This window comes from Protopterus annectens, chromosome 2.part1 (genome assembly GCF_019279795.1).
Source record: "Protopterus annectens isolate FY-2018-M chromosome 2.part1, PAN1.0, whole genome shotgun sequence".
Lineage (NCBI taxonomy): Eukaryota > Metazoa > Chordata > Ceratodontiformes > Protopteridae > Protopterus > Protopterus annectens.
Genome location: NC_056729.1, coordinates 813,839,594 through 813,852,057, shown reverse-complemented (window position 1 = coordinate 813,852,057; position 12,464 = coordinate 813,839,594). Strand labels below are relative to the sequence as shown.

Below are 12,464 nucleotides of genomic sequence, written 5' to 3'. Positions count from 1 at the left end.
AGATTGCAATTATTCAGAAGATTCGTGTTGTGTTCTTTTACAGATTTTGAGAGATTTGACACCTGATTACGTGAATACGTAAGTACCGAGGGACGTAGGAGTGTGTGTGTGTGTGTGTGTGTGTGTGTGTGTGTGTGTGTGTGTTTGGGGGGGGGGGGGTCATACCTCGTCTCATATTTTTGGTTTGTCATAAAATTGTGTTTTTTATAGCAAATCATTGAGGAATCAAGTCAGAAAATAATGGCAGACATTTGAGTTTTAGACTTCATATCCTCAGAAAATACATAGTTTCATAGTTTCATAGTACAGTACTAGGCTATCTGCCCTGGGGCATTTGTAAGCCTAGCCATAGTAATGTGGCTTTTGCCACCCCATGAAATGGTACAAAAATGTACAGAATAAATCTAGAATACTGTGCCTTTGTCTAGTAGTGACACAATGAAGGTCCCCTTATGTAATATAATTAGTTTACTGTGCCCCTGTCTAGCAGTGACACAGATGTGACCCCCTGGGATCAACTTACGATCTCCCATCCACTCATCAAGATTTCTCTTGAAGAGAGTCAGTGAGGGGCTCTGCCTAATATGAACTGGGATCCTGTTCCAAAGCATGGGAAGCCTCTGGGTTATGAATCTATCCCTCCAGCATGTCCTATTCATACTTGTGCCGAGGTTTAAGTCTTTAGCTCTCGTGGTCATGATGGATTTGGATTTTTTGAGGTGGAGCATGTCCATCAGATCCTGATTGGACATGGCCTTGTACGTCAGGCAGAGATCACCTCTGAGCAGGCGGTATGCTACTAAATAGAGCTGACGTTTCTTTAGTCTGGCAGAATAAGACATATGTTGGCGACCCTTGATCCTTTTGGTGAGGTACTTTTGTGGTCTCTCCAGCTGTTGCAAATGCCGGGTGAGGTACATACCAAATGGGGCATTGTACTCAATCATGGGTCTGATGAGGGAGGAATATAGGGGTACAATGACATCCTTGGATCTGGATGTGAATCTCTTCATGATGAGGTGTGCAAGGTAGAATGTTTTTCTAACCACTTTGGCAACGTCGGTGTCAAATGAGAGGTCGCTGTCTACTAGAGTCCCCAGGTCTCTGATTACTTTTTCCATACTCATTGGGTTGCTGTCTATGTGATAATTTGTGGATACTTTGTTTTTTCCAAAAGGGATGACTATACATTTTTTGGCATTTAGTTTAAGGCTGTGACTACGGCACCAGTTGTCCGTTTCAGTGAGGCCTTTTTGTAGGATGTGTGTGTCTGCTGGTGTATCGACTATGGCGCCTAGTTTGCAGTCATCTGCGAACTTTGTCAGCCACAGTCCTCCCATGTCTGAGAAATAAATGCCGAACAAGAGGAGTCCCAGGACAGATCCCTGTGGGACACCACTTGTGACTGGCTTTGAGTCTGACATTGCTCCAGCGATTTTAACTTTATGGGTTCTGTCCTTTAGCCAGTTTGCAACCCATCTAGTGACATAAGGGTTTACTTTTAAGCTGTTTAGCTTATCTATGATGCCTGATTGGGGTACTGTGTCGAAGGCCCTAGCCAAGTCCAGGTATGCTGTATGGACTGCTTTGCCCCCATCAATGGCTCTAGTGACTTTTTCAAAAAAGTCAACCAGGTTTAAAAGGCAGGATCTGCCCTTTACAAAGCTGAACTGGGTGGGGTCAAGTGTCTGTAGGTCCCCTATGTCTCTGTTTATGAGTTCCATAATGATTCTTCCATAGCTTTGCAGACCAGGCTAGTTAAGCTTATGGGGCGGTAGTTTCCAGGGTCTGTAGAGGCACCCTCCTTGTGGAGTGGGACCACTGTTGCTGTACGCCAGTGTTCAGGTACATATCCCGAAGTAAGGCTAAGGTTAAATAGCATTTTTATGTGTGGGTTTAACTCCTCTTGGAGTTCATGTAACATGCACCCCGGGATACCGTCAGGTCCCATTGATGCTGTGTTTTTTGCTTTGTTTAGGGCGGTTCTCACTTAGACATCTGAGATGACAGGGAGACTACATTCAGCTGGGATAAGTATTTCTTCTTTTGGTGGTGAAGGAGGGGAGAAATTTGCACTGAACGCATACTAATGCAAACCTTATTCTATCCACTTTCTAAGGAGGTAGGGGGATGTATGTGTCTTCATACCTCTCAACTATTCAGATTTTCACAAAATGTCCAGATTTTTGCATTACAGTTTTGGTCTGTTCCTTATAAATTTTTTTTGACAACTCTATGGGATGAGCTAAGGATTAAAGTTATTAAATAATGACATGTATTTGAGTTTTAGATTTCATATCCTTTAGAAAATGTATTCTAACACAAATCTTGTTATTCTAGCAACTTTCTACGTGTCCCTACTTTTGGGCATTTCTCCCCAACATTATAACAGGCTTGTCCATATTTCTTGTGCTAAGAGTTTGAGAGGTATGGTGTGTGTGTGTGTGTGTGTGTGTGTGTGTGTGTGTGTGTGTGTGTGTGTGTGTGTGTGTGTGTGTGTGTGTGTGTGTGTGTGTGTGTGTGTGTGTGTGTGTTTGTGTCTGCGTGCATGTGTGCGTGTGTACGTGTGTGTGTGATTTTGTGTGTGTGTGTGTGTGTGTGTGTGTGTGTGTGTGTGTGTGTGTGTGTGTGTGTGTGTGTGTGTGTGTGTGTGTGTGTGTGTGTGTGTGTGTGTGTGCATTTATGTATAAGAGAGAGGTAGCATACCCCTGAGCAGCCCAGGTTTTTGCATAATGTCCAGATTTTTGCCCCATATTCCTCCTAAAAAGGATTGAAGTTGCTAAATTATAACAGACATTTGAGTTTTTGACATCATATCCTTTAGAGAAAATGCATACTGACACAAATCATGTTATTCTAGCAATTTTTAAGTTCATGAGACCAATATTTATAATCTGTCCCTATTTATTTTAGGCTTTGTCCAGATTTCTTGCACTAAGAGGTTGAGGTATATATGTGAGGGAGTGATATACCCTATTTAGAGTTAGCAGGTGGAAGTTATTTTCAAGTGCATTTTCAAGGAATGGTGAGCTTCAAGGGAAGAAAAGTTTACTGCCACTCATGCTAACTCTGCTTAAAATGTGCAACTGTTTTGTTTAGCAAATGCTATCACTATTGTGGTGTTGAATTTTAAAACAGTGTTAGTAGCACAGCAGGTAGCATACTTGCATCTTGATGTAGAGTGCAATCGGTTCTACTCCCGCAGCATGGAGATTTGTATTTTAAGGGGGTGGGGTGCTGCAGTCCTGAGCATGTCCTCCTTTGGATGAGATGCCTAGTAACTATGAACCTGTTTTTCAGCTTGCCACCCATTCCCTAAAGCAGTATACCAGTTTACCATTTTTTTAATGTAACTTAGGCAATTTATTCTTTAAGGGTAGCAGGCACTGAATTTGTAGATGAAACTGAAATATAAAGTCGTTTTCTAGCAACAGCATCTCCATTAGTTTCAGATCTCTTTAATGTGGAATTATCCAGATGACTTTTACTTTTGCAGAGATTGTGCATATTGATTGATATTGGTGGATTGTAATGATAGAAGTTTGAGTGGCCTTTTATGGTTAAAATGTTCTGAATTGGGCAGTTTGTCATTATTGGTTAATATGTTTTGCTTCATTGCTTACTGGAAAAATGTTCAAAACAATAAATTTAAAACACACTCTAATAATTGGTGCTGTATTATACAAGGGATATAATTCAACTATTATATAGTATAATTAATACAGTCAGGAAGGCAAAACAAAGACCTTTTGCATGGTTCTAAAACTGTGTGCATGGAACCTATGATTTGAAAACAGCCCAAAGGTAAACTTAACCTGCCACTGGCCAGATGCATTTTCTTTGAATGTGGGTTTCAATGCTGTTTCAGTGAATGTGAGTTTCAAAGATAGAGAAGTTTGAATGCTAAGTCTGTTTTCATTGTAATATTATTAGTTTCCTTAGGTCTAGCAAATGTCTATCAGTGCTTGTGCTATAAAATTTGAAATAAAAAGTTGTAAATTAAATCCAAATATCTATAATCATTGTAGAAGTAAAGCATAGAACAGTATGCACACTGAGAGTTTTGAAAAGTGTTTATGACAACTGAGGAGAAATAGCCAAGTAATGGGAAATGTCTGTGTGTGTGTGTGTGTGTGTGTGTGTGTGTGTGTGTGTGGGGGGGGGTGCTGCATGGGGGAGGCTCAAGGTTTGCACCCCCCTGCAAAAAACCTATGGACTCCCCTGCCCACAAGCTACATGTATACGGGAGAAGTTCTTCTAGAGGTAATGGATGAACTCATACAATAGAGAAGCATCAGATAAGCAGTTCTAGGATAATGCAAGATCTTTACAACTACTGCCCCAACAATCTTATTCAGATTTCATAAAATGTAGTCCCCCAACATCGGGTTATATAAAACATCTTATTTGTTAATAAAACAACTTGCCTTCACACTATGTTCAACTTATTCAAGTTAGAAAAAGACATACATCTTACTTCCATAACTATACATCAGCTTTTATACATGTAAAAACGTAATAGATCATTAATATGGTACATCTATGGTAAGAAAAATTGGATAAACAATTATTAAAATCCCCTCAATTTGTAAAGACATGCTGTGAACAAGAATTCAAGGGGATGGGGTTATAATAAAGAATTCCTGTATACTGATATGAAATGGTAACTTTATTTTGATGCTACTCAGAAACAACCAGAAAGCCAGGTTAAACTACTACCCTATCACCCACCAACCCCACCACTTCTGACAGTACTGCATCCCAGTTTAACTCCCACTTCATAAACTCAATACTATCTCTAGTAAATCATGACAACTCACCACTGACACTACCTTTAGGTACCCTCCAAAACCTCAACTCATTCACTATCCAAACAGTTGAAACCAATAGCATGACTCCTTTTAACAAACTAAAACCTACCACTCTTGCTGCTGACCAGTTATCTAGTGAATTTCTCAGATTATCAGCTGACACAATTGCATATCCCATTTCCATTCTAATTAATCAGTCTATAACTGAATAATACATAACTAAACTGTTGAAAATATCACATCATACCTTTGCATAAAGAAGGCCCCTCAACAGAGTTATCTGTCTACCATCCCATAGCTATTCAACCCCATTAGCAAAAATCCTCAAAAAATGCATTCATAAGCAACTCCTGGACCACCTGTTAAGGAACACCCTTCTCTCAAACTCGCAACACGGTTTCAGACCAAAGCATAACACCACAACAGCCTTTATCTGCTTCATCAATAAGATCAACAAGCTTAGAAAACACAGTCTCTTAGTTTCATCCATCTTCCTCGACATGCTAAAAGCCTTTGACACTGCATCACATCAAAAACTGCTGAATGAACTAGTGTCCATAAACCTCTCCCAAACAACATTAACATGCAATTAAGTGACAAAACACACTGTTTCCCCTTCTTCCAGTCTCAGCGGGTGTCCTTCAAGGGTCAATACACGGTCCACTACTTTTCTCCATGTTCACCATTAAACTATCCACTGCTACCACAAAATGCTACTATTATTCAATACTCTGATGACTCTTCCCTTATATGCTTAGCTCCAACTCCTCCCAAACTCCTGGAAATAACACAAAAAGTATTCCTTGACATAGAAAAATACTTGACAACTCATCAGCTAACACTCACCCCAAACAAAACTAAACTGATGCCCTTTACTAAAGACAAATCACAAGTAACTCAGCCCCCCTTCAGTATCTTTTCATTTAACGATACCAAAATAGAACCAGCAGAACACACAAAACTTCTTGGGGTAACAATTGATAACTCACTAAAATTCGATAGACATTTGGCTTTAACCATTAAAAAGGTGCATATTAAACTTGTTACTCTCTATAGAGCAAAACCTTTACTCACTAATACCACCAGACAGACCATAGCAAGAACACATATCCTTTCAACCGTACTATATACCTCCCATATCTTTACTAGTCTAAAAAAACTGAACTAATCAAATTTGAGGCCTACTACAACAAAATAGCTAGATTTTACCTAAAAAACCCAAATAGAACTCATCACTGCACTGCACTACAAGAAATAAACTGGATTGAACTTCCCCACCTCCTCCACTTAAACCAACCAACTATTCCCCCACTCTGTCATCTACAAACCATACCACTGTCCAGTTCTTAAAGAGCTAGTGCAGAAATACAACACTAGAACCTTAAGATCTTCTGATAAATTATTACTAAAAATGACAGAAGTCAATAACAGCTTTGGTGAATCCCTCTTCTTGTACAAAATATCCATGATCTCAAACTCCATTCCACAAGAAATCATAAACTCTACTAATACAAAAAATGTCAAATATCTCCTCAAAAACTACCCAAACAACAAATGGATATGCTGCTGCTCTTCCCCAGGATGACCACTCACCTCACTTCTCTCCAGTCATCCACTCAATTCATGTATCAACATAAATTATCTATGTCTTAAATTATTAATTCTTATTCCTCTCTTCCTAGAGAAATCCTGTTTCATTAAATACATTTTCCCTCTATGCTTAACACATGCTTCTTACAGCTCAGATTTCTCACTAACTATCTCTAGCTTCCCACACTTTCATTTATTCTTTCCTTTATGCACTTTAACTCAAAATTGCCTTAGTATACACAACTGCAAATTAGTAAAGTTGTTTCTTTTTGCTTCCTCTGTAATGGAGCTTTTAGAGTTGTACATTCTGTAATGTTTTTACTCTATGGTATGCTTCTTTGTAATGGAGCTTTTCTCCCCAGGCCTCCATTAAAAAAGGCCACCTGGCCCAGTCGGACATTCCAGATAAACAAATGTAAAATAAATAAATGGGTCGAAAGATATTGTGCATGTAAAGTTGTTTTTCTTAAAAAACATGGGATAATTAAGCTTATTTGATAATTTACTTACGACTGGCCCATCAACAATGGCATCAGTGTCTCATACTTGGACTTTTCAAAGACCACCATAAAAAACAAGCCACTTTCATTTAAACAGGGATCACTAGACCTCTCAAAAACAAATCAGATGTAGTAAAAGTAGTCTTCCCAAATGTTTATTTACTTATTTATTGACATTTGTTTACTGGGAAAGTCCAACTGGGTAGTAGGCCATTTTCAGTGTATGCCTAAGGAGAAAAGCTCTAAAGTATTACAAAACACTTTGAGAACAATTTTGCAGTCTTCAAAAATAATGCAAAATATATTAAAAAAATATACCAAATTAGACATAATATCAAAACATTGGTTAAGAATACATGCACATTAAAACTTAGATTTTAGACAGTTTATAGAGAAATGAAAGGTAAATTAATATAATACAAACAAGAGTTGCAATATGAAGTGAGAGGAAAGACAAGCTTATGGTATATTTAGAGAGAAAGGCCAGGGGAGAGAGATTAACAGAAGTAAGGAAGTGAGCCAAGAAAGGTGAATAAGGAGGTATAAGGTATAAAGAGTTACTTTTCACAATTAGGGATATAATTTATCCAGTTGTTGAGCAAGAACAGAGACAAGTTTTGGCTAGGAAGTCTTTCAGAATGGTTTTGAAGGAGGAGAGGGAGGGTATTGACCTGATGGCGAGAGATAAGGTGTTCCAGGCTTTAACAACATGGTACAAGTACAGACAATGTCCAGCAGATCTGATAGTTTTATGAACAGATAGGAGTTTTTGGTCATTAGATCATAGTGACAGACTGGGAACATATATGTGTACATTGATATTTAGTGCCAAACAAGCAGATGGATGTTGGATATTTCTATAGGTAGTGATAACTGTATATATGTTACTTGATGGGATAGTTCTAACTAATTTAAGCTTTTTAGTGCTGTATAGTGGTGGGTTCTGATAAGGATATTTGCAAATTTAGCAAGAGCATTGTTAAAGTTTTGATTTTCATGATGCCTGAAGGTTGGTAAGGATGAAAGAGCTGTAAAGAAGTGTGGGGAAGAGATAAGTAGTGGCAACTATAGTTATAGTTGCACTGATGAGAAAGAATTTTGCTCTGTAAACATCTCTAGTTTTTGATGAGTTTTTCTTATGCAATTTTGTATTTGTATGTCAAATTTAAGATTATCATCCACTATCATCCCTAATAATTTGCTATCAGAAATTACTTTAATGGTATATTATCAACAGATAGACTTTACATATTGTTTTTTTTTCATGAGAGAGGGATTTGGGGAAAAATAGTTGTTTATTTTTTTGGGATGAGTATGAATTTTGAGTTGCAAAGCCATGTTTTACTGGCTGTTGATGCTTCCTCCATATTTTTTGGAGGTATGTCATGTTGTCTGATGTGAAATGAGTGGAAATGTCTGTGAAGTCATCTGTGTATGGATTAGAGAGGCCATGTTTTGTGGATGTTTGGAGGGTGTTGGTGAGAATATTAAAGAGGATTGGACTAAGGATAGTGCCTTGTGCTACACTGTGGTAACTGGAAAGTATGGAGAGAAGGTGCCGTTTTACACACTGATACCTATTGGACAAGTGGCTTTTGAAACATTGAAGGATCGGCTGAGAGTGACCTAGTGAGGACATTTAAAGCAGAAGCTTGCTATGACAAACTATGCCAAATGCTTTAGACAAGACTAGAAAAATGAGGAGACTAGTTTGTTGTTATCTCTAGCTTTATGGACCATATCTATATAGGTTAGAAGTGTAGTGTTAGTACTATAGGAAAGGATTGAAGCCATGTTGTGCAGAGGATAGAAGTTCTTTCTGCAGGAGATAGTTTAGCAATTGTTTTTGAATACATTTTTCAAGTATTTTGGAGGGGGGGATAAGATTATAATAGGTCTAAACTTAGCAATATGTATTGAATTTCACTCCTTTATGAGAGGTAATGTGAGATTCCTAGACTGATCTATTTATAAGGAATGAGACATGCTAGGCAATGCTATCAGCTGCTATTTTAAGGTATTCTCTTGGAAGGTCATCAAGTAAAGCAGAGTATAGTTTGAGTTTGTTTAAGTGTAGTTTTATATAGGATGTGGGCACGGGCTTGTAGGTGAAAGTGGATGCAGTAATATGTCGCTGTTGGGCAGGGCAGGCATTAGATATTGAGGAATCCTTGTTTAGAGATGCTATGGTATCTGTGAAATAAGAGTTAAATAGTATTGTGGTTTCAAGTGCAAAGTTTTTGGGAGAAGGGGAATTGCTAATTTTTTGACCTGGATGCAAGATTTCCTTACTAGCTGTCCAGAATATTTTTGGGTTATGTTTATTATTATTCTTAAAGTTATGACAGTATACTTTTTGTCTTCATTTGTTTGTTTTTAATATGATTATGAAACATTCTGAAGTTTACAAGATATTGTGGTGTTTTTTATTTTTGCCATTCTTTCCATGCGTTTTGCCTACCTTGTATTAGCATTCTACTCTTTTTGGATATACACATTGCATTATGTTATAGTCTCTTGCTTCTAGGAGATGCTTGGTTATTTAAGATATTCAGGAAAGTTGTACTGAATTCATTTACAGCATCATCTAAAGAGAGGATGTGTAGGAAGTTCCACTTAATATTTGATAATGTACTAATGAACATTTGTGGGTTAAACTTGAAAAGGTTGCATGTTATTTTGATGGTTAAGATGTCTGGTTGCTTAGATTGGGTGATGGTCCCTGACAGAGTCTGATATCATACCGGTGGGAGTCTATTTGCTAGGGTCTGATATTAAGATCCAGTCTAGTAAAGAATTTGATGTGTTGCCCAAATGTCAACAAATAAATAAAAACAACTATTCTGAGGGAAAAACTATGTTCACCTTTCATCAGTATGTAAATTCATTCCATGCATTATTTCTTGAATGCGCACACACACACACACACACACACACACACACACACACACACATGCACATACGGGTGCATACAACACATGTTTGTATTGTGCAAGTTACTCATTGTGTGTGTGTGTGTGTGTGTGTGTGTGTGTGTGTGTGTGTGTGTGAGAGTATGTGTACGACTATGTGCATGTGTGCATGCATGTGTGTGTGTGTGTGTGTGTGTGTGTGTGTGTGTGTGTGTGTGTGTGTGTGTGTGTGTTTGTCTGTGTGTATGAACGCACACAACCATGTGTGTGTAAGTACATACATGCACACATGTTCTTGTGTGTGAGTGTGTGTGTGTGTGTGTGTGTGTGTGTGTGTGTGTGTGTGCGTGTGTGTGTGTGTGTGTGTGTGTGTTTATGTATGTCTGAATGTGTACACTGACAGATGCAATGCAGTTAATGTCTATGTTCTTGAAGATGCATAAACGTTGGAGACAAATATTAAGTGAGGAAGTGCAAAGGTACAGCATCATGCATATAGGCTATAGGAAGTGTTCTGCCCAGATTTTATCTTCAGTTTCTGACAGTCCACTTTAAAGAACAGTTTTTACAGTGGGATAGCTGCATAAAAACAATATCTATTAATCAGACCTCAATTTATTGAAATAACACACAACCCATAACTTAGATGTCTTCTTTGTACTGCCCAGAAGCTATATCCATCAAATCCTGCCTTCCTTCCATTGTCATGATTCTATATTGTCTGCCCCTGAAATTAAAAGATATTCGTTTATTTCATTCATTAAGTTATACTTCACTAAGAATCTAATTGTGTGCTGAGTGGAGATGTTCTTCATAAACAATCAAAAAATATACACATCACCAAACTAAAAAAAAAAAACAATCATAATGCTAAACATTCTCTTTATTTTACTTTATACACTACTTTTTTTGCTTTTAGAACTACTCACTGTTTAAAATATATAAAGTAAAAGGAAAATAATCACTGATCTTAAGTACAGAAAATGTAAGCAATAACCCACGCCTGGGTGTGGGTAATGCTGGATTTATCCATGGTTTGTGCGGTTTGGTCACAAGGGTGAAGCCCGAGTGGCCATACAAAGAAAACCGTGGGAAAATCCAGCATTACGCACACCCAGAAGTGGGTTATTGCTATTATACAATGACATTCTTTAAGAAAAAAACACTTACTTTTCTTAAATAATGGCATTGTATAATGACTCCGTGCTGCCCTTCCGCAACTGTCTGGTATTCTGCGGCAGTTCTGATATACTGTGCATGCGTATGCTTACGCAGTACATCAAAGCTGTGTGTGGAAGCAACGGAGAAAGCAAGATCTCCGTTGCTTTTTAGAAAGTGTCTCGCTATGTTAAAGGAGTTTAACACAGCAAGACATCTTTAAAAAAAGCAACAGAGAAAGGAAGATCTCTGCTGCTTTTTTTAAGCTATCTCACTATGCTAAACTCCTTTAACATAGTGAGGCACTTTCTAAAAAGTAATGGAGATCTTGCGTTCTCTGTTGCTGTAACAAAAAAAAAAAAAAGGCATACTAATGGAAAAAGTCTGGTCGACCGGATCTTTTTCCATTAGTATAAGTCTGATTTACAATGGGCACACTGACCAATCAGTGTGCACATTTTGGAATATTAATAGGGGGTTATTGTATAAATAATATTTTAATATGCATGTATTTTTCTCATCATTTGAATGTTCTGATTGTGGATGAAAATTTCAATGGATTTAGAAAAATACAAGCAAACTTTCCTAAATTATATGCTGTGTCATACTGTTTTTTTTTCCTCACCTCAGCATTTCCCTTTTTTGTTATTAACTGTGTTAAGTAATGTATATTTAGAGTTCTGCAATTCAGGCACTAATGTCACCAGACCAAGAATTAGCAAATTACTTTGTAACACTGTAAAGATCATGTGAATTCCATCAGTCTACCTTAACTTACTATCTCCCTTTTTCTAAAGCATGTGTCATAAACCTGTTTTCAAAGTATTCTGACTTCCTATGCAATAGCCTGCCTGATACTACATATCTGTAACTTTCAAGATACTGCTGCTTAAAGTGCAGGGATGCTGTAGTCTGGCTCTTTGCCAAATTACCTTTTGTGAGCCTGTAACAATCCATGAAGCAAAATTCAAGAGTTATAATTTCTTCTACTCTCCTGCAGTACCAAATGATGCATAGATAGTATTACTCTATATTCTGTGCTGTCGGATTATAATAAACAGTCAAATTCCCTTTTAAGAAACATGCTTGTTTAAGCTACTTATGTGCGTCTGTGGTGGCATATACATTTATAAGGGATAGTCAATTTTAACAAGATTTTTTGTAGTATGAAAATCAGGTGGATTATTCATTCATCCTAAGGAAACCCCATTTACCTTGCAAAACAGTAATGTTTTTCAGAGCTGTCGAATGTTCCCAGTCTTTAAGATGAAGGTCATTTGTGATATTATTCAATGCCTCCATTTCCTTTTTTATCTCTTTCTCCAAGTTAGTATGTTTTTCTCTCAAGGACTCAGAGTTCACTGACAGATTGTGTAATTGCAGTTTCAATTTCATGAAGACCTGCAGTAAAAAGATGGTTATTAATGCTTATTTACTAGCAGTGATACAGCCATACAATATGATGTTATTTCTGAGCAAGATTATATTGCTTA

The 12,464-nt window shown here is 37.6% G+C and overlaps 1 protein-coding gene across 1 annotated transcript in view; it reads right to left on the bottom strand.

Moving 5' to 3' along the window:
• The window catches only part of MSR1 (macrophage scavenger receptor 1), a 522,563-nt gene that overhangs the window by 276,639 nt on the left and 233,460 nt on the right, over nt 1–12,464 (bottom strand). Inside the window, exon 4 of the mRNA XM_044062502.1 lies at nt 12,186–12,372. Coding sequence (XP_043918437.1) covers nt 12,186–12,372 — 187 coding nt within the window. The remainder of the gene's footprint in view (nt 1–12,185; nt 12,373–12,464) is intronic.